The sequence below is a fragment of the Antedon bifida genome, chromosome 1, assembly GCF_963402885.1.
Source record: "Antedon bifida chromosome 1, ecAntBifi1.1, whole genome shotgun sequence".
Taxonomy (NCBI): Eukaryota; Metazoa; Echinodermata; class Crinoidea; order Comatulida; family Antedonidae; genus Antedon; species Antedon bifida.
In genome coordinates this window covers 5,250,306-5,278,247 of record NC_136226.1, presented here as the reverse complement: position 1 = coordinate 5,278,247, position 27,942 = coordinate 5,250,306, and the positions used below count along the sequence as shown (strand labels likewise).

General features: G+C 32.6%; 3 protein-coding genes across 5 annotated transcripts in view; 1 reads left to right on the top strand and 2 right to left on the bottom strand.

Annotated features, from left to right (window-relative positions):
* The window catches only part of LOC144852710 (uncharacterized), a 36,074-nt gene extending 18,992 nt beyond the window's left edge, over positions 1–17,082 (bottom strand). The window contains exon 1 of one of the 2 annotated variants that reach the window (XM_078710680.1): positions 16,946–17,082. In XM_078710680.1, coding sequence (XP_078566806.1) covers positions 16,946–16,987 — 42 coding nt within the window. In that variant the 5' untranslated portion in view covers positions 16,988–17,082. The remainder of the gene's footprint in view (positions 1–16,945) is intronic. The other variant, XM_078710672.1, reaches the window with a different exon arrangement.
* On the top strand, positions 1,980–16,413 carry LOC144851731 (uncharacterized). The gene is made up of 15 exons (XM_078709330.1): positions 1,980–2,214; positions 6,149–6,307; positions 8,127–8,345; positions 8,729–8,923; positions 9,102–9,344; positions 9,568–9,700; positions 9,917–10,259; positions 10,946–11,155; positions 11,317–11,739; positions 12,222–12,380; positions 12,796–13,031; positions 13,326–13,501; positions 13,828–13,985; positions 14,414–14,731; positions 15,065–16,413. Exons 1-15 carry the CDS (start codon positions 1,980–1,982, stop codon positions 15,326–15,328), a joined length of 3,471 nt encoding a protein of 1,156 aa, XP_078565456.1. The 3' UTR covers positions 15,329–16,413.
* Positions 17,083–18,751: 1,669 nt separating the features above from the next.
* On the bottom strand, positions 18,752–26,035 carry LOC144852698 (uncharacterized). 2 transcript variants are annotated; one of them, XM_078710656.1, is made up of 7 exons: positions 25,800–26,035; positions 21,540–21,619; positions 20,930–21,119; positions 20,846–20,855; positions 20,439–20,517; positions 19,687–19,938; positions 18,752–19,032 (listed from the first exon to the last, which is right to left on the bottom strand). In XM_078710656.1, the coding sequence occupies exons 1-7, from the start codon at positions 25,867–25,869 to the stop codon at positions 18,970–18,972; spliced, it is 744 nt and encodes a 247-aa protein (XP_078566782.1). In that variant the 5' UTR covers positions 25,870–26,035; the 3' UTR covers positions 18,752–18,969. The 2 variants fall into 2 exon arrangements, with proteins under 2 accessions (XP_078566782.1, XP_078566773.1); XM_078710647.1 differs by lacking the exon at positions 20,846–20,855 and having other exon boundaries at positions 20,439–20,524; positions 20,927–21,119; positions 25,800–26,022.
* Between the last annotated feature and the right edge of the window lie 1,907 nt (positions 26,036–27,942).

The window sequence follows — 27,942 nt, the reverse complement described above, 5'->3', positions numbered from 1 at the left end:
TGCTGGATAATATAGTAGTCCTTACCAGATAATTATGAATTCTACAGAGAAATAAAATATTAGGATCAGAAAAATAAAAATATGATATAAAATTATGGAAGTTACAGATCGAAGCCTGTGAAGATGACGGACGTGAACCGTATTGTTATGGGCCTAATTAATACCTTAATGAAATATCAGGAACAAAATCCGTAGTGGTTGTCACATTTAACTATTCCGACTGACGTCATAACAGTTAAGTTTTTGGAATGTTTTTGTGATGAATTTTCCATGTTGTCATTTTAAAAGCTTAAAATGATTCATGAAGTATTTTTATATGACCGGGATGTACAACTTCCGGTCTTTTTAATATAAACATTGAACATAAATGTTATGACAACTTGTCGTATTTAACAAGATACTTGTCACTGTTAATTTACCATATTTTGGCAGATCTCCTGTATACTCAGTGGCGATAATCAGTTCATCAATTAATCAGTATAGATACCACATAGGCGGATACACGAATTGGAAAAAGATCGACCCAGACTGACTTATGACCACACTCAGGTCAATTTAAGGAAAACTTTAAGAAATTGGAATTTGCAATGAAATCCTTACTGCCTGTCAAATACTTCAATACAATCGATTTTGTTGAGGGCGCACCTAAACTTATTTTGTAATAGCCCAAGAGTCCCATCTATGATCACAGACAGGAATTCAACTTGCATATAATTATTAAGTTTATTTTTTATTCTTGACAAAAAGACTACATAAATAAAGACCTTAATATGGGTAAAAAGAACAAAATAGCAGGAATAGCATTCAAAAAGATATAACGCCATGTGGGAACATTCTAAATTAAATAACCGAACTTCAATTTCATTCTAAAGGAATGTAACATTATTTAAATTCAATTCAAAATTTGCGTCCAACAGACAAACAGTAAGCAAAAATCAAGATAGAATAATTAGAAATGCAAAAAAAAAAAAAAAAATAAAGATAAGGAGATTCGGATAATAAGTATTGAACAATGCATTTTTTTATTACATACATTATGAGAAGAACAGTTATGAACACTTATGATTTAACTAATAGAAAACTAATTTTCATGACTAATGGTAACAAAAGTGCAAAATTGTTCTTATGACGAGTCCGAGTGGAACCGCGGAGTACCGTAATAATCTTCCAATGTGAAATCAATCGTTACAGTGTGTAACATGCGTGGAGGTGTACATACGAAACAATTCAAAGCTCAATGCATAATTCATGCGAATAGATTCGCCTTGAAATAGAATACAAAAGACGTTGTGAAGTTGCACTAAGTTACTTTTCCACAAGGAAATTATTATCCATCATTTTCACGTGATGATGGGACGACTGTCTTTGAGGCGACTCTGACAATGGACTGTCAGATTGTCTTTATAACTAATCATTCACAATTCGCCTGTCAAATTATATTTACGTCGATATGTATAATTGTAATGATTAACATTTTAAATTATATGTGTATTTCTTTTAGTAGCATGATGTATGGGGACCATTTGAACCATTACAGAAATACATGAATATTTAATTAATTCATAAAATTTGACTCTTCACCAAAATCTACTCACTGCACACAAATCATGTCAAAGCAGACTATAATCAACACTAAGCGCGCTTATTTTTAAGCATTTAATGTTATGGAATTATGTAGGCTGCATTGAATTGGTGCATTTTAGAAAGCTTTCGACAACTGGTTTAAAGTCCATTAGACAGTACCGCGCAGTGTATGATATTTCCCAGATGACGTATTTTACCGTAGCCGACTAGTAATTCCATGCATAGCTCTGCAGAAAAAAGGTGTCAATTAAAAACCAATAGTTATTGAACAAGAGACAGACTATACAGTTAACATCAAGGGAAAGACTATACAACGACTATACGGAAGTTTCTTTTAATCTTCAGAACTTTTTCAAACGTTGAACGAAACTTGAAGAAAACAAACTTCTCTAGAAATGGCAAACAGTAAATCTGATCTTGTAGATGTGGAGTTAAAAGAACAATTAAACGAAAGTCTTTCAACCTCAGTAGTGCCATCTAAGAAAGAACCAACGCCCAAGACAACTACTTGCTGTGTGTTTGTCATCGCGACTGTCTTGTTGATCATTGGTGGTATCGTTGCTGCGTTGTATACAATTTTCTTAGATCATAAAATAAAAAACTTGGGAGAAGAATACATTAACAAGGAAGGTAAGTAGTTGTGTAAAGTTGCATTAATAAAATAAGATATTCCTAAAGTAATTATGTCATCATAATAATCATTACATTCTATAGTTATTGATAGCAATCTGTCTAATTTTAAAAGACAATTAAGAAATAAAACAGTAGAAATTATGAATACAATAAGGTTGAGGTTCGTGATACCTATTGAATAATTTTCATTTCTTAATTAATGTATACCTACCGGTATATTCATATATATTCTAGTTAAAAAATAATTAAATTTTATACTGTTTAATACAAACATAAATGATTATGAAATTAAATTTTGAAAATTGTATTTAAACTATGATTAAATAATGATATTATTGTCATATATTTATATTACAAATCATAATATTTAATATACCATAATGAAAGCAAATCCATCAAAAGTCACTTTTTGCTTCTTAATTAATGAAAGTAATACAAAGGTAAGAATTTAAGTAAGATTTAGACCAAACTATTAAAAAAAATTAGATAAAAAAAGAAAATATTTATATTTATGTAACAATTTATGAATCGAAAATACCCAGAAGAATAGAAACGAAGGCAATTGTGAATGAATGAGTTGAAATGAATTATTGACAGTGTTGACGGCCGTGTATCAAAGCGCATGCGCAGAACACACTAAAAGCTTTTATCGTCAAATAAGGTAATATGATTTATATACTGTCTGATTTAAATGGTATGGAATATTCACATATAGATGATGCATAATACAGAGTGATGAACTACAGTATAAGCCATTTGTAGGCATATATGTTAATGTCGATAATGTATCTACTAATGTTGTATGCTCATTAATAGTAAACGGTATAGAAGATGTGTAACGATTGCTTACTAGGCTAAACACACATAATTCAGAAGATTGGAAAATAAAACAAGATTTGTTTAAAAAAATTAACAAAGATGAATTAAAAGCCTTATTTTCATTCCTCTGCAGGATCTTAAAATATTTAAAGTGTCACTTTTAAAATACTTATAAAAACATATATACAGTAACATAATAACTATTAAAATGGCATATTACAAAAAAATGTAAACAAAATATTTGTTCAGGTGTGTTTAAAAGGTTATATTATCATCAAAGCAAATAGACGTATTTTTCATTATGCTTTGACTGTCATAATACGTTTTAACTTGTCCTCTGTTACCAAAGTCATATTTCCCAAAGGATCACATGGTTATTATACTGCCGTACAATTTCCATATAGAGAATTAAAAGTTTAACCTATTATTGTTGTATATAGTTTAAATTATAACGAATAATCACTAAGATATTAACCCTAATTGGTACCACACTGTTTATTTTTCCTAATTGTTTAAAAATTGAAAACAAATTTACAACATTTGTGTACAAGAGAATAGGGTTTTAGGGATTTTACTGTGTAATTTGAAATATCCCCCCACTGATAACAAAATGCTTATTCTCTATTCACAAATCATGTGGCACAATAAAAATCTAAAAAATTATGAAACATAGTGGAAATTATAGATCGATAATTATTAGAATGTATGATCAATAAAATTGTTGTGCCCGCACCTGGGCTTTAAAGCAAAAATGGCTTGGCTGGAAATATCATTTCTTGAAATAAATTGTTATTATCTTATGAAAAGTGTCGTGTCAATCGTTTTTGCTTTTTTTTTGTTTTAAAGAAGCAGGTTTATAAAACATAGCACGATTTTATATCTCAACGGGATCACTGTCAGGTTTTTGTAAATAATCATTCAATAATTATTACATGCTTTAATAGAAGTGTACATATACAGTCAGAGAACAATAAAGAAAGAAGTAATTACTTATATTGTCTTTTAGTAGAACATTATCCAATAAAATCACCCGGTAACTGAAACGAATAATGTACTTTAATGTTTATACAGCCGTTATTCTATTCTAAGTTATGCTATTATTAGGCTGTACATTAAACAACATAAAATATTCAGTTTCATCTTAATTGTAGATGATATAATAATATAACATAAAGGTAGGTGGTCCATAATATCTTATAATTAAATTGCATTTAGTAAAACTTTATAAGATTACTTAATATTAACTATAGCTGTCGTAGGTAGAATATGACATGCTCCTTAAAAATAGCGCGGTGTTATTGATTCTAATGGTCACGTGTGTATAGAGATTGAGAGTTTTAGTGACCCATGTCAAATTAGCATCTGGATTTAATGTTATTTAGACCTATAATAAAGATATCTCTTCGTTTAACCTTATTAATCACATTGCACCGTTATTATCATTTTTATTGCCAGACACAAGTCACAAGTCGATTTATTTGATCTAGAAAAAAAATATCATAACATTAATAGTATAATAACATAATTTTATTATTATGAAAGTGAGTTTGAACACAGTCATTATTGTAAGTGTAGAAATACCTATTATGATGCAAAAAAGAATAAAATAGTTCATAAAATAATGATTTTATGTATCATTCTTCGCATACTTGCTTCTCGCCGTTACATAATAATAGGACTATACGAGATAATTATACGTATAATTAACAAAATAAAAAGATACAATATCACATGTAACAATTCCATGCCTTTAAATCTATATTATACATTTCAGTTCTATATATTTTTTAAGAAATAAGACGGCAACAAACGAGCAATTATGACACCAGTAAATCAGAGTGATGACAATGTTTGTCTTTTTGTGTGATCTCAAAAGTTAAAGATAAAACTTGATGTTAACTTTGTTCACGAGAAAGAAAAAAAAAATCGTTTTTCAATTCAAGAGCATTTATTAGTTTCAATAATGGCAAAATAACAATAATATACATAATATAATTAAGACTTTATTGAGGATCCTGTAAAAGAAGAAAAAACAACGAAAAATATCTTGAGAAATGATTAGGACTAACAAAGAGTCATTTTCATAAATTATGTAGAAAGCTGTAATTGTTTTAGGAAAATGGAAGCCATCATGGTGCACACTCTGCTGCATTAAATATGTAAACATGTTGATATTAAAAACATGCTAACATAATATATACAATGTTAATATTAAACACAGTTAATTATTTAGATATGTCAATATATTATTTAAGAGTTTATTATCGTGTTATGGTGTCAACTGTTATGGTGTCAACATGAATTTACAAACCTATCTTTATCGATCGCTAATTTATTGATCAGGGTCGAGTCAAATTTGTAATCTGTATATCAATCTTAATCACTGTTCAGACAGGTAAATTGATTTAAAATGAGAAATTATTAAACTAATCGATGAAGCATTAATGTTCCATTATATAGTTTTAACGTCATGTCATGTTTAATATATAGGCCTTAAGCTCTGTCTACACTATCAAACTAGTCTGACAAAAAAAGTGTGATGTGACCAAATATGGTAGTGATGCTTAAATATGGTAGTGATATGATGTCATCATTACCATATATGGGCACATCACATTTTTTGTCCCACAAAGTTTGATAGACAGAGCTTTAGTCTGTGTGTCTATTCTAAAAAGGGACAATAATTGGTATTCTGGGATGGCTAACCTTAACCTAATTTCCTCAAAAATTTTAAAGTGTATATGGATTCAATAGTAATTCCTATAAAATTTAATGAACTATATACTCCTCCTGGTTTATGTCAACCGATATTCTAAACTGTACAAAAGGAGATGGTTTTTATATGGGCTTACGAGTACTTATATAGAATTATCTATCAAAGTTGTTTCGTAATTCCTAAAGCCTAAATGGCGTCGATGTACTCAAATTAACAGGTTCCTAAGCAGATCCAAATAGTTTAAAAACTAGAGCGTTTCAAAAATGTATAATTGAACAGCTTTATACAGGACAAGTTTTGATAGACGTCGCTGACCAGTGGGTGGTTGATCTTTGTCTTAGTAATAAATGGATAGAATAGAATATAATTTTCAGAGAAACTATTTTTATTTTGTAGAAGACCTGTGTTTATTGCCTATTAAAGTTGGCGATTGCCACGAAACACATCAACGATGGAGTTTCGACGGAAACACATGCAAAAAGTTTACTTACAAAGGTTGTAATGGAAATAGAAACAACTTTTTAACTAAAGAAAACTGTTTACGGGCATGCGCAGGTAAGTTTCAGAAGATTAAACTGGGAAATTAGGTGCTACCATTATATTAATATGATATATATTTATTGATGTATTAATATTAGATATTAATGCATGTGCCCAATGTAGGAGTTTGTGTTTTTATTCTGGTATAAGTTGATTTTATTCGGTTTACATGATAATATGAATACAAACAATTTACAAGCAAATACATTAAATAAGAAACCAAGGTTAACCCATAAAGTCGAAAGAAAAATCAACTTAATTCCAATAGAGTCCGTTAAAGGTTGGTACTGTGTAGATACCGGTATATTATTTGCTGACCTTGTTGGCCTGAATTATTCCATTGACCATAAACGAATGTCATATCTGTCACTTGTAGAATTACATAAGTAGCCTATAATAAACGTTGCAAGCAAATTTGGAAAATGTGGAATTAGTATTATTATTATCGCCAATTATTACATATTATTTATTTATCTCTGCTTCTCATTCAGTATATATAGCTCTGCAATTAAGGTGTGTTAAGAAACCTGTATAGCCTAATTGATACTATATTTAATGTTATGTATGGATTTAGATTAGATGTTACAAATTCATAGTTTGATTAACAAAAATAATTGTTGATCATGAACTAAATTTACTCTAAATATTAAAATGTATAAAGAGAAAAGTGGAAGCGTTTATTAATGTTTGTCCTCAAAAATAAATGATTATTCTCTTATTTTTATTATCGCTTTAAATAAATGGATTTTTACCAAACTTGCGAAAATCAATTATTACAACTCTAGTCATAAAAATTAATTGGAAAAACTGATCACTATAAATCTACCCACACTATCCGAGTGCATTGCTTTTGGTTATGTTTAAGGATTAAAGATGAAATAATTAACGGGTTTAGCTTCATCAAGACAGGTTATATTTTGTAGCAAGCAAGCTACTGCATTCCAAATAAGTACTATTCCAAATAACCTGCCATTAAATTATTTGTTCACACATTAAATTCTCGGTTTACCTGCGAATAATATATAAACTTTACTTAGACACGAGACTGATTACTTAGGCACAGTACAACTCGTTCAATCAAAACTGATAGTTTTTATACAAGTTCGTGACATTAACAAATGACCAAACACCGTATAAATACGAAAAAAGAAAGAAAAACAATTTGAAAGAATCCCTTCCATCTGACATCTCTATTTAGGGGACACCATACCGTTACTTCCCGCGTAAACGGGAACCCCTATCCAAGTGTCTCTTTTATAGGGATTCTACTGTAGTATTTAATAAATGTTTTTTTTTTCTTCTTTCATTCAATATGTATAGGCCCTAAATGGAAGCGTCTCCAACAAGATTTATCGAACCGATCAGACAAATTATTAAATTTGTGGCGTTTATTAATATTTATAGTAGTTTCATTTATAATTAACAAATAATTACATTCTTGGTGTGAACATTCCTGTTAATTTAAAATGCAAGTGGCATAATAAACGAATATGCAACTATAATCCGGGCCGCTTCTATCATTTAAATACAGTAAAGCTTTAATTAATGAATACACTTTTGTGTGTATAAATGTTGTAAATAATTGAGCCAATTATTGCAAGAACTGACGTCATAGATATCGGTAACATTACACGCCCACTTTTTTATCAGGGTTTCTGATTGGCTATAAGTAACGTATGACGCAATATGCAGGAAAATACTTATTTTGATTTACAAGGAACCGGTGTTACTTCCAGATATTGAAATGTAAAGACAGACTAACTACTAAGATCTGAATGAAATTTATGTATCTTTATAGTTTTTCTTTAATGATTTTGGATTTATCTTTTTCCAGGGTCAGGTGGCTTACCGCTAGCCTGTAATACTCTTCACGATAAGCCATTATCTACTGAAGATGTATCTGAGATATTTGGAACAAGCTCGATATTGGAAAAGATCGCTCCTCCATTGCACACTGGCACATTGAGGTCTGAGGGAGCCCTACCAACTGGTCATTTTGCTAGCAATGCGATTCATAATAACCCAGCTCCTATACGCTTAATACCCTATTCAGGTAATTCTGTAATTTAAATTAAATGGTGGGGTGAAAACGATATTGGGTGAAAACGATATTTGATGATATTTGGTGATGACGATAAAATACGATCATTATCATGATCATATATAGAGATTGAATGATAATTATGTACGAGTATGATGGTTAGAAATGATAGCTAGAATGATAAAATATGTAATGGAAATATCTAAAGTAGTAGAGCCTAGTTAAATCTCTCTATTCGTGCCTGATAGAGATGATAGTACCAGCATCCAGTAATGCATTACTGTGACTTTATGCTTAAATAATTTGACATTTACATTCATCAATTTCCGTTCATAAAAATGTAATCAATTTACATGGGCATAATTTATTTGGGGATTACTTTTTGACATATATAGCTATTATGAATGAGGACGGTATAACATACGATGCATACACATTAGAAAGATGGAATGCGAGTGCGCGGAGTGATACATTCCATCAACTTACACCGGGGAAGAAAGATAAACCCTGGATAAAGTTAGACTCCCTTGGTACAGGAATGAAACAGATGGTCTCCGGTCCAGATAGCAATCCTTTTGGCAAATTTACAGGTACAAAAAAGCTATTTTATTTTTTCAAAAATAATAAATTATTGATTACATTATCAACGATTTAAAAAAACGTTTGTTTGGTAGTTTTGTCCCTAACAACTCGCTAGCTTTTAAATGCACAATCAATGTAAAATTTTATTGGAAAATTAGGACTAACTTTGGTTATCAATTACTGTAGGCTTGTCTGGTGTACACGTTGGAATTGCCAACACAAATCATCCAGAAATGACATCATTTGAAGAAATGTATGCTAATTTTCTGTACACTTCTTCTGACGGTGGAACACTGGAGCTTCCTTTGGTTAGAGGAGCAGCAATGCTGACGCACATTTTCACACAAGCTAATCCCATTCTAACACCACATTGTCTGGTTGCCGTTAATGGTCAAGATGTATCACTTGGTTGCCCAGAAGAAGAGTCAAGTAAGAATTAACATTAGTAATTACTGATTAGAAATTACAAAGTTTTTGAATATTAGTGTGAGTAACGTTCCTGCCTAATAGGGCTCGATACGTCTTGTCTGCGCGGGGTATCGCGCTTCCTCACTATAGACACAGTTTTGATGGATTAGGTTCATGTTCATGGTCGTCAAAGTTCAAAAACTCTTTCTATGCTTGTTTTATTTATTGACTTGGTCGTTTTTAGGTGCAGATACGGGATCTGGATTTGTAGAAGCCTATTGTAGCAGTGCTGAAGAAACTCTCTACTTGACACTTCACATGACAAAACCGATTGAAGAAGTTACCGATGTACAATGGGGAGCTTCCCGAATTGATATGTAAGTATGAATACCGTACTGCAGTATCGTAATAATATATTGAAAGCACCGCAGTAGTGAAAGGGGCTGAGTGAGATATTGTTCTCCACTTGTTATGAAATTGTTTTCTTTGCATTAAGTCTAATACAAGAGGAAATGTACTAAAGAATTACAAGAGTTGTTTGTTAACTTCCTTTTAAATATGTTAAAAGTATGTTTTTAAAATTTAAATTGCAGGTGGTATACAGACGCTGAAATGATAACATGCAACAATGCTATATGCAAATTGTCAGATGACAAGATGATGGTGGAGATGGCCATTCCAAACTATAATGGTGGAAATATGGTGTATTCCATCAATGTTCTTGATCGCTATATGATTCCTAGCAACGATTATTATGGCTACTGGATTACGAACCCAATGCACGTGACATGTGACAATAAAACTGAAAGACAATTGAATATTGGAACCCGGATGCCGAATTGGTTCTACGGAAGTGCATCAGTATCTGCGAGTTGTAGTAGGAACACGCTTGAGATTATCGTTACGTCAAAAAACGTTTTTGGTGGATTGGAAGAGGTGTGTTTTTTCATAAGTAGAATAGCAGTATACAGATCTTCCTCGATTTTAGGACCCAGGCTGATAAATTAAAACTCATTCAAACTGAGTTCATTGCATTGCTAGTCATCAGAGTGTGGTTAACATATGTCAAATGTGATGAAAGTATATACTGCCTACTTATAAACAATAAGATCTTCTATATAATATCATACATAATTATCACTTATAACAACATATTTCGGTACCACTTATCATTGATGACATTTATTAGTAATAAGTCGTTATGACTGAATATTGATAAGATTACTGTTTAATCCCTTGTGAATTAAAACTGTGACTTAAATGGTGATTGATAAAAGGTTTAAAAATACAAATTTCAAATGTTTAGTTAACACCTTTTTTAAAATTAAAAAATGTGACATTTCAACAGGATTGAATGACTAAGTTTTCTATTTTTAAACATAATTTAATACAAATTTCAAAGAACTTACACAAATATTTAATTCTTGTTATGTTAAAAGAAGCACATGCATTCAAGTGTTTATTTATTATTAAAAAAAATGGCACAATGTGGAAATGAGTCATAGACATTGAATATTTATTTAGTCACTGGAGAATTTGGCTTTATTTTTAAAATCGACATGTACCGGATAATAGTATGTATGTTTCAATGCGTTATATTAAAATCTATAATTATTTTACAGATCCAGTTCCTTCATGGAAATAAAAGTGAATGGCATAACAAAAGAATATGGGAAAAGTGTACCAAAAATACATGTCAGTTATCATACGATAGAAGGAGAGTTACATACACGGCCACCGTGTCTATTGATACACCTGTCTATGCTGTTAATGTTATAGGTCAATATGTTGTCCAGCCTATTCCTTTTAATTGGAAGAGATCTCCATTTGAGGTACGGTATTGACTAAACTGACTAAAATTTGACTATATTTACTTTCTGAAGAACAAAAGAAAATAAATTTCCATCTTCCATCAGCCTTTGTGATAACATGGACCTATAAAATATAATTGAGAATAAAACTCCAGAATTGACTAATTCATTTTTATTTACAGGTTGTTTGTGAGAGTAACAGGAATTCTTCCCAAGAGCCGCCATTGGAAATAAGCAGCAACTCGTTTATATTAGAACTAGCTGAACCTTTAGGCGACCCTAAACTAAACACTAGAAAGTTTGCAGCCTTCTTTTCAGAAGAAATGACGATGACTATAAAAGGCGGGAAAGCGTTTTTCAATTCTAAATCTGAAAACTTTACAGGCATCATGCAATTAGCTTTTGCCGGTACAAGCGGGAAAGGTGACTTCGAAGCAGTTAAACAGCTTGAACATCACGTTGGGATATATTCTTACAAACCTAGGACTCGAACCTGTGTTCTCGGTGATACAGGATACATAAGTTGGGATTGGAATACGCATATTTTCCAGTATTTACAAAACAGACAGGAACCGCAGCTGCTGATCGTTACACTACCGCATCATGTAGGTTTATAGTCAGGGGGAAAATGGCAAAAGGCTTCCTACTTTCTAGGACTTTTTTCAGACAATCTATATTGTTTTACTCTTTGCCATTTTTTCCTTAACTGTTTATACATTGCTTTCAAGTTCATAAGATACCAGGGAACAGTGAAATTACATCATTTGATTTCACTCTTCCCTGAAGATACGAATCAGACAATATCATGTTCCTAAATCTGTCGCGGAATAGATCCAATACAGTACTTGAAAAAATGTCAAATGTTTGTTGGTAGTGTTGGGTAATATGTTGGTGAAAGCTTGATGGTAAGTTGAATAATGGTGTTGTAACTATAGTAGTAAAGTGATGATGGAGAAATACTATTTCTCAAAGAAGACTAATATTAAGGTAACGATCGTAAACCTGTCAACATTCCAATAAATACAATTTTGTGGTCTAAAACTTCTATAAAATGTCCAAATTTGATTCTAACAATATTATTTCAAAGGAAGTCTTACTCGAAAAAGACGCATTGATACCAACAATATTTGGGTTCAAAGGTTATGCATCAGACCTATGGGTAATGGAAGAGCCACTGGTTCGTGCTGAAATGGACCCAGATCCACAAGAGGTAACGAAAATAAAAGAAAATTCAACAATTCTAGAGGTAAGAAATTATGTGTGGGTTACAAAATATATTACTTTATTTTTTTGTCTTTACAATATATTTATTTTCTCCGAGGAATTAATTTCATTTTTAATTGAAAATTCTTCGGTTTTTATGCTTAATGTAAATAATTAGATGAATTCCCAATAAAAACAATATTGTACGCAAAATTTGTGCAATTGAATATCTTTCTAAATACAGTAAATAGTAAAAGATGAAACGGTCTAATTATTTGTATGATTATTAGCTTCCCACTAAATAATGATGTTTATAACTAAAAACACAAGAGCAAAGTAAAAACCACATAAGTAAACCTAAGCGAGCGTATCGTGCTTATACTAATCTAGCTGTGTTCTATTCTAAATAATGTACTTACAAAGCTTTATTCCAATTTAAATTGTTTTTAATCGATTAGGACATCATAAATGGAATTGCAAGGGACGCCGCCAGTCACACACTTGATGAAGACTGCACGCGTGAGGGCGCTCAAAGTTACTGGGCTGGTAAATCCATTGGAATGGTATCAAGATTAGCCAGCATATCCAGAGCATTTGGGACAAATCATTATACTAAGCTAGATGAATCATTACGGAGTTGCTTAGATCGCTGGCTTGGTATAGTTGAAGGAATAACTGAAGCAAACGTATTTAGGTATGACTTTCTGTGAATTAGGTCCTAAACGCAGTTCTATAAGCCTACGAGTCGTTCCAAAACACTTTTCACTTTTGTGACATATTACATATTGCATAATATGGTATATATTTTTAATTTATATAATACACTTACAGTAGAACCCCTTCTTTGGGACACAGGGACATCCCTATTAAGGGGACTTTCCAGACATGAATGAGACAAATATACGGTATGTTTTAACACACTACACTTTTTTGGTTCTCGAAGATGTACTGTATGTTATGGTTGATATATGATATGCTTTTTAATCAGGTACGATTCTATTTGGGGAGGTATGTTCCTGTATAGCAATAGAACATATGAACCAATTTATTACTGGACCAATTTTGGATTTGTCTCTTATTCAAACCATCATATTCATCTTGGATATTGGATCTATGGCATAGCTTACTATGCAAAGCACCACATGGAATGGGCAACACGAAATGGTTAGTTCGGTGGATTTCTATATATACATATATATATATATAAATGTGATTTATTTTCCGTAAGAAGAATCTATGTAGCTATATCTTAAATGTTGAGTGGTGGTTTAGCGGGAACTTTCTAATGTCCGTTCAACCTAATTTTGAAGTGGATTATGTGTGTTTTACCTCCATGTCTAGCTCTTAAAAAACGAGGATAATCTTTAGAATTCTTTCTATACTGCCCTCTTATGACAATACATTACAGGCGGCGCTATGTATGTTTGTTAACAATACATACACGAATAATATATATCAATTTTGTAAATATGTTAAAAATTATCTTTTAGATACTTATGAACGAATTACGGCACTTGTTCGTGATGTTGCAAATCCCAGTAAAAATGACACATTCTTCCCAACCGTACGCCATAAAGATTGGTACATGGGTCATTCTTGGGCTACGGGAATTGGAGGAGGTACACGGCTTACTGAATCAACCAGTGAAGTAAGATCCTGATCATTTTCATTTATTCAATTACTTAGAAACTTTGATCATGCACGGCGACGCTTACAAATTATGATAAATTGTTGTTCCATCCCGTGAAATAATATGGAAGCTTTTGATTTGCGACGACGGGATGTAGCCGCCCGCGCACAATTATAGTTGTTTGTTGTCGCCTGGACCTAAGTAGGGCCTATATCCGCAATAATTTTCGAGGAATCGAGCGATAAAGCAAGCCCCTATGGCCCCCACATTGTATTGATTTCAATTCAACTTATTTCGGATTTTACCAAACATACAATAACACATACATCACATGCCTGGAGACTCAGCCTGCAACTTTCTCCATAGGTTCTAGTAGTCGTCGCAAATCGCTCTCTAATATTGGTTGTAAACGCATAATGTTTGACCATCATTGATTTATTTGTTAGGCAATTAACTGTTACCACGCAGTGGCTGCGCTCGGACACGCTCTTGGTGACGTAACAATGCAAAATATTGGCCGTCTGATGTTAGCTACCGAGATCAGATCAACGAGGGAATATTGGCACGTTAGAGCACACAACAAACATATTTTCCCGCCAATTATTCAAAACTTTGGAGTACTAGGGCAGATGCAAGAGGATGGAATATTCTATTATACACTAAGCTGGCCTTGTAATCCAGACCAATTTCCAGAACGACACGCATGTATAGTTGGACTTCAAATTTTGCCAATCACATCCGTGTCAAAACATTATATGGATCAGGTAAATTATAACCGTTAAAAAAAGGTTAAAGCGACTCTTTAACCGTGGTTCTAACTTGGGCGCAACACAATGACGTAAGCAAGTGAGTTTACCAATCACGAGCGGCAGTTCAGATAATCCACCATCGCATTGATTTGTCAAATTACTTTGCGCTTACGTCATGCATACGCTGCGTGAAGTTTGGGCAAACCGAAGCTTTAGTCGTACAGTATATGCATATCCATACAACACCAACATTTTAATGTTACTGATTTTTCTCATCTACCATTTTCGATACATAATAAAATATGTATCGAAAATGGTAGATGCACACAATGTGTTTTATTTTATTAGGAATGGGCGCGGAATATAGAAGACGTTTGCAGTTGGGCTATAGATCCGACGACGGCACCAGGCGCTAATCTCATAGACTTATCACTATATACACTAGAACCAGTTTCAACACAATGGGCAGTATTTTGCTACGCAATAACTTCACAAATTGACAATATATCCAAGTTGGAAGCAATAAACTATATGAAATCTATATATAGCGCCCGACTAGAAGCCGGAACAGGTTTTGCTAGCACTCTTCTGTTTATCTATGGATCTACGTAAAGTTTATTATGCGCCTTCTCTCCTTTGGGACACAAGTTTTAAGAACTTTATTATGGTGTGACGAGTGCGAATTCAATTATACAACCTCAGAGACCATCAATTCGTCAACAATATTAACTAAAACCATGCGTTTAATACTAGGAAAAAGACGAAATTGAGAAAGTTCACAATATCTAGAACAAACCACATGTATGAAAAAGTCAACAAAAGAATCAAATCTGGGCGGATTTCTCTCTTTTCTTTAACAATGACATGTACATCTATCATTCATTATTATAGTAATAAAATATAAAAATAGATGTTTTTTTATACTGAAACAATAAACACTGCAGGCAGGTGAATCTCATAACTTACGTCATTTGGGACGTCATGTTAACATCAATGCATTGTTGTTTTAATAATTTTCATATCATTTGGAACAATGAACAATGCAAATTATAACGTCTACGTAAACTGTCTATAAATCTTCTTGATGAGAGTTTTTCAAAAGGTGAAGGTGTAGTATCATGATTATATCTGAATAAACTATATATATCCTGTAATTGTAAATAGGAAAGTCATTGAATTACATGGCAGCTTATCGAGTTTAAACCAATACAAATATTAAATGTGTCAGTAATTCCACCGTATTAATTGTAAAATAAGAGTGTTTCTAAATACAATGTAGACCAAATAGTAGACCAAATAGTACTTTTGTACAGCTTTGTTTTAACTTATATATAGTATTTGGGACCTACTTTTTTTATGCCAATAGAAAATAGTTAAAAAGCAGCCACATAGTTAACCGCGTCTATTGCCAAAGGAAAATTGTTTTGCGTATTTCTTAACGTTATATGCTTAAGTCTACACTATCAAACTTTATGCGACAAAAATGTGATGTGCCCATATATGCCATGATGATGTCATATCACTACCATATTTGGGCATATCACTACCATATTTGGGTATATCATACTTTTTTTGTCAAACTAGTTTGATAGTGCAGATAGCTTTAGGCCTATTGTAGTGAAGCAGCAAATGATGAATTGTGCTGTATCTATGTGTATTTACGTGTATTTTAAGTAATGGTGTATATATCCTTTAACTCCCAGGCAAATTATATATATTATTACACTTTTTATGTCGAATAAAATACTAAAATGTTATTGTACCTGCTGTAGTCTTTATTTTATGAATCATACCGTTTCCATACGTAATGGCTCATGAACACAAACAAATTCATACGCGACTTCTTAAACTGAGTGCCTAACATGATAAAATACCTGAATATTATAATATAGGATTAAAACAGAAGATTAAAAATATATTGTTTTTAATATCATTCGATTGCCAGTGACTCGCATCTCTCAGTCGCAGGTCAGAAGCAGGGCCTTGTCTATCCTGGACTGGATATTTCAACTTAATATTGGTTAAAAAGATAAATATTTTGGCACACATGGCGTTTTATACGTATAAACGTCGACGACTGGTGGACTATTTTATATATGAAACAAAGACAGTTAAGTTAAGTCTACAGCAGAGGCAACGTACGATATATATCACGTAGGCCTAGGCGCAATTAACTGAAGGATTGTGTAGGCTAATCTAATGCAGTACAACAATAAACTAATAACTAACCTGTATGGTGTAGATTATAAGAGGACTACACCTGATTTTCATCTATAACTTTGTTCCATATGTGTCTGTTACTTAGCAAAAAATGGAGGGTTTCGATCTTAATCTTTAAAATTCGCGCTCTGGTTGTTGTCTGTCGTCGTCGTTACTTCCGCATTCGCTGTTATACTTCAGCATTGGCGCCCTCTCTTACGGCAACTAATATTGTAGGACTATCTTTGGCCTAAGGGTGTGTTTAGATTACCGTGATGTTTAGGTAAAGGCCAACCTACCCGTGTTTAGTTAAAACAAGTGTTTATACTTTAGAGTGTTTTTACATAGTTAACAATTTCGACTCAATCGCTCGTCTTCGAATCAGATGTTATTATTGAAATCGAATTTAGGCCTCTCCATATAACGACAGCCACTGACCGCAGCATTTTCATTTTTATAAATAGGCCTAAGTCAACGAAAAATAAAGGCGGCTATAATAGGAAGGGTTGATCGAGACGCAAAGTTGCGATGAACTGTTTCAATTACAGGTACTACACATTATAATAGTACAAACCATGTTGAACATTTTAGGAAATAATAGGCCTAACCCTTTTCAACAACATAGCATACAAGCGTTTACAAATCTGTTTCTTCAGAAGCAGATTAACACCATATGGCCAGGAAATCTGCATCCTAAACCCCTTAAGTTTGTTTTCACCTGTGTAACCACCTCGCACTTGACATTCTATAAATCAAAACCTTGGTACAACACGTTTGGAGCAACACATTTATGACGCATTATTACGTCACATATTATCCTTCAATCATTAACTTTAATTTCTGTTAGCAGATGGTATACATTTAATAGCTGTCATTTGTAATCAATACCAATCAGATTTACGTCAGGTTTACTGTAACGATTCCTCTATGGGACCTGTGTAGCTACTTTCACCAGACCATGGATGATTTCACATACGGGAATGTTTTTGCCTCGGCATGTTCTTGTTGTTAAGTTTTCAGTTTCTTTGTAACACGCCTACCGTATATGTATCTAATTAAAGTATTTCTTCTCAATGTTTGTTGTTTTCTGTTATGTGTTAATATCCAGCCTACATTGGTAGGTGCCGACAAAGCGTAAAACAAAAGCTGTGTGTCCGTTGAGAAATGTTGGGTAATGCTAGTGTAGATACAATACTATTAGGCCTATTCTTAATATGTATACTTTGTTTTCCACCACTAACTGTAACACCATTTCGTTCCTGTGACAGTGCGGGCATTAGTTGAAGTCTTTTTAATTTTACAATTTGGAAACAATTTGGACAAAATATACAATTATTGTGATTATTCGTGGAATTTCTTATTAGACCATAATAATATCGGTGTAGACATTGGTGGTCACTATTATGGTAAATTGCTTTTCTTTTAGTATCGACGAATATATTTGTAATGGTACAAATTAATTTGGTACCTTTTAGGACTCGAGAAATGTCTGGTTTTGAGGGAGTTCTTGGTTTTCAAGGAGTCCGGTATTGGCAGAGTTGACTGTACTAGTTTATGGATGGGAAGAAAAGGGTGTGTAAACCCACGAAAACGGAATATTCGAGGAAAAACTATAGGCATACTTTTTATAAAATCATTTAATTAATAATTACTTAGTTTGTTCAGTCACGTGGGACAGTGGAAGCATGCTGATACCGGTTATTATGTCGACTGAAGGAGTCATTTCCGAACCAACACCTTTCATGAAGAAATAAATTGTTTGTGATATTCCGGAACTAAAGTACTATTAACAATACAATTGCAGAAAACATACACATAAACCGGAACGAACCGGAATGAACAAGTTTGTGTTTTAATTATTTTAATTATCAACACTGAAATATACAAGACAGACACGTTATTCCTATATACACGTTAGCTCCACAAAATCACTGTACAATTATTAAATGTAAAACAAAGTTTGCTAAAAACTGATTGAACAGTTCCTTTCGAAAGTCACTGGTCATCATTGGTCAAAGGTTAAAGGTAAATGACTTCATTTGAGGTTAGTGACGTCAATTTGGCGTGCAATGTTTTTCATCTGAGTTGTTGAAACAATCTTGTCGACCATCGCATAACTATGGAGAGACAGAAAATTACAATTATTACGATAAATAATATGAAAAAATAAAGATGAGAAAATCTGTGAGGTCATTTATTTTTACTATTTGTGCAGATGTGATTAATTTTGTGACTTGTCAAATTACCTGCGTTACCGTTACATCCTTGCGATGGAAACTATGTCTTGGTTGCCACGTAATGCCAGTAATTTGACCAATCACAAGCAATATATTATCAGAGCTCACTTTGTCATTGGTCAATACGCTTTCGTTGCGCTTACGATCTTGCGTCCTAACGCTTGGTTCCCACTAGGACGCAACGCAAGGATGTAAGCGCAACAAGTTGACCAATCACAAGCGAAATTCAGATAGGCCATCGTTTGTAATTGGTTAAATTTCATACGTCGCGCTTACGTCGTTGCGTTCCGCCCTAGTGGGAACCAAGCTTAATGGGAACCAACATTAAGCTTATTGTTAAAGCGTGGTTCCCACTAGCGACGCAACGCAAGGACGTAACGCAACGCAAGTGAATTGACCAATCACAAGCGATAGCTTATTCGTTTGTGATTGCTAACTGTCTATAACTTCGCTTGTCATTGGTTAAAACGCTTGCGTTGCGTTTACGTCCTTGCGTTACGTTCTAGTGGGAACCAAGCTTAAGGGATAACTTACTTTGTCTAGTTTGTAGCAAACACCATCGCCACAGCCAATTTTGCCTTTACCACACGATTTGTTGGGGCACTCGTATTCATCAGCGTTATTTTTACAATCTTTATTCCCGTCGCATCTGTCTGTTAACGGTACACACTGCTTAGAATCACCACATCGGAATTCTGTTTCAGTACAAAGATTTGCATACTTGTCAGGGCAGGTCGAAGATGATTCGTCCATCCGGTTAAAACAATCCTGAACATCGTTACACAGCTAAAATGATAGGAAAAGAGAATGTAAGAAGAATAAATCAATATACTTTAAGAAATACTTTCTTGTTGCAGTTTCAACAGGTCGTTTTTACGACGTCTACATTCGGATATTCATTCGGATTTATTCGTTTTTCAACTATGCAACAGTTCTACTGTGAGTATACTGTTTTTTAGTTAATCTCTCATTTAAAAAGATGGTGGTCTTTAGTATATAAAACAAATGTAAATCATCGTTACACAGCTAAAATGATAGGAGAAGAGAATGTAAGAGGAAAAACCAATATACTTTATGCTCGTTGTTACGTCTACATTCGGATAGTCACTCGGATAGTCACTCGGATCTTCATTCGGATTTATTCGTATATTGTATGTATTTCAACAAAACAACAGTGCTACTGAGAGTATATACTGTTTTTTTAGTTAGTCTCTCATTTAAAAAGATGGTGTTCTTTATATAAATGAAATGTAAATCATAAACAAAAGTAATGTTTTTTATCTAACCTGGTTTGTTAATATGCATTGACCGTCACCGCAATCGATTCCATTGACAGGTTTACCATTGGTCTCGTCACAATTTGGTTGGATTACTGAAATGGTAAAATAATATTAAATAATAACAACGTTAAGCTTGGCTGTATACATCGTTTTGGCCCGTATTCATTAAAGATGATTAAATGTCGGCCTACAATTTTATCAAGAAATGTGTGCCGATACCACTATACGCAGAGATGTTTGTTGTTTTAATTATTCTCATTGGATTTGAATTTAGAGCAATGAGAATTTAGCCTAAATAGTATTTATTAACACAGCTGTACTGAATACGGTATGCGTTTACATTGTATGTCATGCGACACCGTACTAATGAAGATATATCAAAGCTATAATGATAAAGTTAATAAATCATTGGTCGGATTAAATTATTGATTACAAATTGTCGGACCGAATTAACAATATTCAATCGATGAGATAAAATTAAGTAGTCGACTTACAGTACATATCGTCACAATTTTTCTCATCATCCCCATTTTTACATTCCCTTTTATTATTACATCTTTTGGAGGCGCTGATGCAAGAGCCGTCTCCGCAATCAAACTCGTCCTCTTTACAAACGTATGTATCAACACCACATAACGTGTCTTCTTCATCAAATCGATTAAAACAGTCTTGTTCTCCATCGCATTGCTGAAAAAACACAGTTTTAAACTTGTTTAGGAAAACAACAGTGGCGTTGTTTTATCATAACAAAACCAATAAAAACTAAATTTAAGCTATAACTGTATTGAAATAGTCATCTATTACAACAGTCTTGTTTTCCATCGCATTGCTGAAAAAACACAGTTTTAAACTTGTTTAGGAAAACAACAGTGGCGTTGTTGTATCATAACAAAACCAATAAAAACTAAATGTAAGCTTAAAACTGTATTGAAATAGACATCTATCTTTATGAAATAGACTGAAACTGAAAACTAATCAATACTGACTCTACGGAGTTACTTAACGTAAGTAGATGACACAGTTTCATCTACTGTACTATTAAGTTTTCTTCGATCCATATCGATATATCTTATACTAGCAGTACTGTAGTTATAAGTAGATTATTACCAAGCTTTTCCATATGCATTGTCCATCACCACAGCTGAATCCATCTACCTTTTTCCCATTTGACGAATCGCAATTCGGTCCTGTAAAAAAACAGATTATCAAAATTAACTTGGCAACCTAATGAAAGGGTGACATCCCTATATTAAGGGGACAATTTCAGTGAAACGAGAAGAAATATACAGAGCACTAAGCCAACCCATATTCCGGTACACCCCTATTAAGGGGGAACATTGTTGGATCCTTTAAAATACGGGTTCTATTTTACGTGAAATGATTTTACGCGCGCACGTGAAATTGTTGACTGTCGAAAGATCGTATTTTATCTTATATAGGCCTAGTTTGTTGGTATTATTTTTATTACACTATCATTAGGCCTATATTATATTATTGCGGCGGGGTACAGAGGCAATGGGGACATGCCTTATTTGGTTCGCGGATTAGGATCAACGGGAAATAACACTTTGACAAATGTTTTACACCTAACACCAGGATAATCGCCGTTGAGACTTCATCGGAATCATAAGATAGTAATGTCATGTAATCTCGTAATCTTAATATTATAGGCAAAGGGATCCATAGACAAATCCTAACATCGTAAGTTTAAGGTTCGATGTGGATAAAAGGAGCATCATCCGATTGCAATTCAATATATCACTCCTGTCATAAATTCATAACTTTATCTGAAATGAAATTGTAAACCTTCGGTAAAATTTATAAGATAGCATGATCAAGGTATAAAGATTTCAGGTTCAATCATCGGCAGATTCTGTTGACATGCAACAGTTACTAGTGTTAGCCTATACACAGACAACAGCGGGACGAACTTGTGCGGTGGCGTGATGTTTCGCGCCACTCCTTTAGGCAGTTATATTCAAGAGAATGGAAACATTAGCAGTTACCATGCGGTAGCTTATAATCTGAAAACTTGGACTGGGCCTGCGCACACCCCAAAACACGTCTGGGAAAAGAGAGTCTATTAACACTTTTGCTGATGGATATTGAGATGCATTTAGACAGTAGTTATCGTGAGATGAGCGGCGTTTTTTGTAAGAAATATTTCTTGTTATTTATGAATTAATCAGAGCAGAAACCCATTGAGTGTACAACTTGAAAGACTGAGATTATTTTTGGGGTTTGCTCATTAGAAATGAATTAATTTAATCAAGAGATATTAATTTACACCCAGAAATGAAATTGGCCATGCCTACAGTATACAGTATAGATAAAATGTAGCGTTTGCCTCTTCACAACTGATTTACACACAATACACACTTTCGTAGCTTCTTTTGTGTTTACGTGTACTTTACACTACAGCTCACTATAATGTCGGTCGGTTGGTCGGTCGGTAAACACTAACTTGAGCACGCGACTGCAGCCATGTATATGGCCTTGTTTATCAACTCGTCTAATTAACTTATCATTTAATCAAGTTATTTATCTTATAAGACACGCACTATTAATTATTGATTGGACCTTTATGTTTGATAACATTTTTTCCATGGTTAAAAATAACCTTGATTTCCTCACAGTATTCATTGAAATTGTAAATTCATCAAGACATTGATTGCCATGTACAGTACGTACTCTATCATTTCGAATTGAATTATATAGTATTAGGGCCGCCGGGTTGAAAGAAAAGGGCGTACATCTAATTCTTTTATTAGTATACTATAGTTGATAACTATTGTCGTGCGTCAATATATCACCTACGCCAAACTATCAAAACTACTTCGACTTATCTGTCTTATCTATTAAAGATTTATATTAATATAAATTAGTTATAATAATAAGGTATTTAACTATATTTGGCATATTGCGTGACAAAAGTGTGATTTTTAGTTTCAAGTTGGCAATGGGACGGAAAATGAAGACAACTGTGGCGATTATGCTCTAAGGCAACGGAACTCCGGATTAAAATGCAATGACAAACAATATACAAGAATAGAACAGATGATTATAGTCCACTATATTATTGTCAACTGTGGGTTTATTGGAGATAAAACATTTAGTAGTCTTTCTTTTCTGTATGCACCACATCGAATATCTAAAACATTTATGATTTTTTTTAAAGAAAGTTATTGTAAATGTATTCTTCTTTTATTTATTGTTTGTAAATAAATGTTGAATGAATGAAATACAAATGATTACATCTATAGATTAGTCTGTCCTTTTCTTCAAGTAATCACGTAGGTCAATGGGGCTGCGGCAGGTTTTTGTAATTCTCACAAATCCCCTCATCTTCACCGTTTAAAAATGAAGTACTTCCCATAAGTACATTATACTGTACAGTATCACTGGCCGCTAGCCTTTGAGATACATCTTTTGAAAAAAAAAAACATTCGATTCCACCATGGATGCTAATATTATTGGATACCGGACATGGCTCCACTCAACTATAGAAGTAAATCAATTAAACACAAAAAAAAAACAATTAAAATACATGTACCCTTATCTTTCGAATGGTTACTCGTATGATGCTGATTCTCCATTGATTGTATCAAGATTGTCGCAGACAAGTTGTTATAAATTTCAAAATGACGATTTTTATATAACATTTAAGAAAAAAAAAATGAAATTCTGAAGCCAAAAATCATCTTTTAGCTTGATAAATATTTACCAGAAAATAGCCAGTTTACACTAATATTTTGACCAAGAGGAATTCCTCCCATTTTAGAAAATAGTCAAGTCATGATGCATCATATTCATTTACATGGTTCAATTGATATATCTTTGAGTTAATTTAATTAATAAACATTATTACATCTCGCGTAATATACTACTACATCATCAGTTCTAGTAATTTTAATGCACTTAGCGAATGACAGACTAATGCGCTGATATTTCTAATGTTAAATAAAATCTTCTTATAATAAAGTGCTAGGCTCAGTGATGACATTTACCATACATCTATACGATGGAGTCTTCTCTCCCTTCAGCAATGTTCCGGTATTATACCAGGTTCAGGAGTTGGACTAAAAAAATCATTAATATTCGTTCCCTGCATTTTATTAGACAGTTTACTATTTTTTCATCATCAGGATTTAAATCACTTAAGCCAGCCCATCAGATTTATATTCGAAAGTTCAATGTGTCCAAAGTTGGGTACTGATCTTGAAAATATAGAAAGTGTTCAATAGGCTAATAAAGCCACAACAGTAGTCTTTTATTAACATTACATTTCATTTTACCAGGGAAGAGTGAAATTTATTTCACTCTTCCATGACTTTACAAAATTACAAAAGTTCTTAAATATTGGTATGTGTTGTCGCCCTCTTTAAATTAACCAATAGAGTAATTCTAAAATTAATTTTAAAATATTTTTTAAAACACAATACCAGTACAACAAAGTTACTGTATATGTTTAATCATGGACCTATAAATTCTAATTTATAGGTCCATGGTTTAATAGGGCTGTATTACAAAGTTTAATTGACCTATCACATTCAGTAACCACCAAGAAAAGTACAGCGAACAAATGTATTAATCATTGGCATAACCACATGTCTCATGTTGCCAACAAAACTCCTTAATTTTTTTTTATTTCGTCTGCCTTTTTTTTATGAAAAAAATGTTATACTCTGTGTTGTAACCTTTTTTAAACATTAAAGCAAAACGAAATCGAAAAACATGTACTTGTTTAAGGAAATATGTATTGTAAAACATTGCAAATTGAGGCAACCTTCAATATAAACAAAATTGTTTATAATTATTTATGTTACTCAAGATTTTGGTTGGAGAAGCGGGTAGGCCTAACTATGATTACGTAATAACGTCGTATCTTTTTAAACCGGTTTCCGGTTTTTTTTATGCGTACATAATTTAGAATTTTAACCATTGCATATTACTGCCGTTTTTGTTTTAAACACAAAATATAGTACAGGTAGTATAACTGGACATATAATAGCTCCATACGACAGAACGGATTACCATAGCTTATAAACAAAAATAGCATGAAGTTAGGAATTCGGTATCAGATTACTAGGTCAAGGGACTGCATCTTCTTATTATATCTGTACTGTACCGGTAAGCATGGAGGATTTTATACATACTGGCTGGTACGTCTCACGGATAAAGTTAGAGAAAAAATCAAGAATAATAGTCACAAAAAAATTACAATATATATTAGAATTATCAGCCAACACATACTGCAGTATACTATTATTATCCTTTTTTCTACAAAGGAAACGGTATGTGACCTAAAACAAAATATTTATATGACATCTTTATTTTTATACTTTATACTTGGATTGTGTTACTTACGTTTAATTCTTCTTCCTGAGCAGTACACCACAACAGCTAATAAACACGCTAATGTTATTTGGACTTTCATCTTCAAAAGGTAGTTGATCACAAAAATAATAATTCTAGAAATTATTCTCAGATTCAATAGAGTTCCAAGCAGCGTGCGATTTATCCTACAACTGACACCAGAAGAAGCCAAGTGTTGTTTATATTCTATGCCAAGGCACGCGTACTAATATGGCCTATTTCCTTATATGGATCAAGTTCCGGTTGCAGACAATATTTATTTCATTTAACGCAAACCCGATTTCTGAGGTCATCACGATTATATGTTACTCCTCATTCAAACTTTCGATTATACTCAAATACCAGGGATTATGCTTGTGAGGATTTAATCAAATAATTTAGGATTATGTGACTCACATGGATGAATTAATCCGCCATTATGACGGTTACCCGGCTGTGACGTATTTGTAACAATACTATGAGTCGGGATTTCACTCCTGGTGGTGATATCCATCATTTTACGAGGAATAATTTTTTTTCATGATCAAGCAATCTCATTCTTATGAAAAGTCCAAATACATTGGTGAAAAAACAACCAGCAATTTCTGTTTTTTATAGCAACTTACCCCATTTTTTATTAGGTCATAGAGAATAGCTAATTAAGAGGATAACTATAAGAGAACGGAACGTTTCCAAATTTACCCATATATATGTTATTTGTCATGTCATATTATAGATTCCAAACGTGTGTGTTTATTATTTTAAATATGACAATTACTGTCATTTTTTTTGTATTCTCTATAGATTTGTATTGTAAAATCAGCAAACGGAAATTAGGAAAAAAAAATATCGGTCGACGATTTCACTGTAAAAGCTTGCGTTAAACTGAACGCTAAAACATGCTTCGATCCCACCAATGTCCCGAAGAAATTGTCGAAAGTAAAAGATTTTAATCCAACTCACGTCGGTCTTTTTTTTGGCACACGTAGCTTCACATCCATTAATTTCAATTTTTTATTTTCGATTTGTAATGAGAATATTGATTTTAAAACAGTAATCTTCAAAAAGTATGTTATATTATTTATTATTCAAAGCCCTGATTGGTAAGCATGCAAAAAGAAAGAGGAGATGACGTGCACTCAAGCATGAAGCAATAAAATGTAGTCATGCTTCAACAGTGATAGAGGATTGATATTAAAACAATACATTCATTTATTTAAAGTTCGAAGTAATGAACAATTTCTTTTCTAATTATAACTTAAATTTACGTTCTTTACAAAATTGATAACTTCTGATTGATTAGTCACGCAAGCATTATTATGAGTCATTTTGGTGTTAAAATCAGTGATGTGTGGGCGACGCAAAAACCAAACACCCGAATCTAACAAAACAATGTTCTCATAAAGCAAAGAAATTATAAAGAAAAAGAACAAAAGTTGAATTGTATAATAATAATAATAGATTTAAAGGTCACAATATACATTTGTGTTGTTTGGTCAGTTTATTAATATAATTATGTAACAATCAATCACTTTTCAATTTTAAGAAGTTCGTAATTAGCATATAATAATTATTATTTCCACAAAAAAAGGTTTAGTGTATTAATAAAAATTAACATGTAATAACAGAGGTTTGGTGGGAACCTTGCAAAGGTAGAATTTTGGAACAAAGGAAATATGGGTGTTGTTATATTTTACCAGAGATATTATAGTGATAATATATACCTTTAAAACGTGATGTAACAATAAAAACAAAAATAATCAATTTTTAGAAACAACGTAATAAAAACATGTTTTATGTGTATTATTATTAACTGCAGTGACGAAAGTGAAACGCTACTACTGATAAAACAACAAAACTATTATATTTTATGACGTACATTTTTTAATTGTATGAAAAAAGCTGTGATAATTTTAGGAAAGTATTTACAAATTTCGCGTTTGAAATCTTAATGATGTCAATATTTCATATACATCAATATCACATTCGTGTCCTAATGTTAGGATATGAAATTCACCAAAATTGACTCATGAAAATGTAAGGTATTTTTCTTATAGATCTTTGTCTACAGTATCAAAGTTTATGTGACAAAAAAATCTCCATATATGGACATGATAATGTCATATGACTACCATATTTGAGCATATAGCTACCA

Coding starts and splice junctions, on each gene's coding strand:
- LOC144851731 (XM_078709330.1), top strand. CDS start 1,980: ATGGCAAACAGTAAATCTGATCTTGTAGATGTGGAGTTAAAAGAACAA. Junction 8,346..8,728: donor ACGCTTAATACCCTATTCAG/GTAATTCTGTAA, acceptor TGACATATATAG/CTATTATGAATGAGGACGGT. Junction 9,345..9,567: donor TTGCCCAGAAGAAGAGTCAA/GTAAGAATTAAC, acceptor GGTCGTTTTTAG/GTGCAGATACGGGATCTGGA.
- LOC144852698 (XM_078710656.1), bottom strand. CDS start 25,869: ATGAAAGTCCAAATAACATTAGCGTGTTTATTAGCTGTTGTGGTGTAC. Junction 21,120..21,539: donor AATGCATATGGAAAAGCTTG/GTAATAATCTAC, acceptor GTGTTTTTTCAG/CAATGCGATGGAGAACAAGA. Junction 19,033..19,686: donor TTTGCTACAAACTAGACAAA/GTAAGTTATCCC, acceptor GTCTCTCCATAG/TTATGCGATGGTCGACAAGA.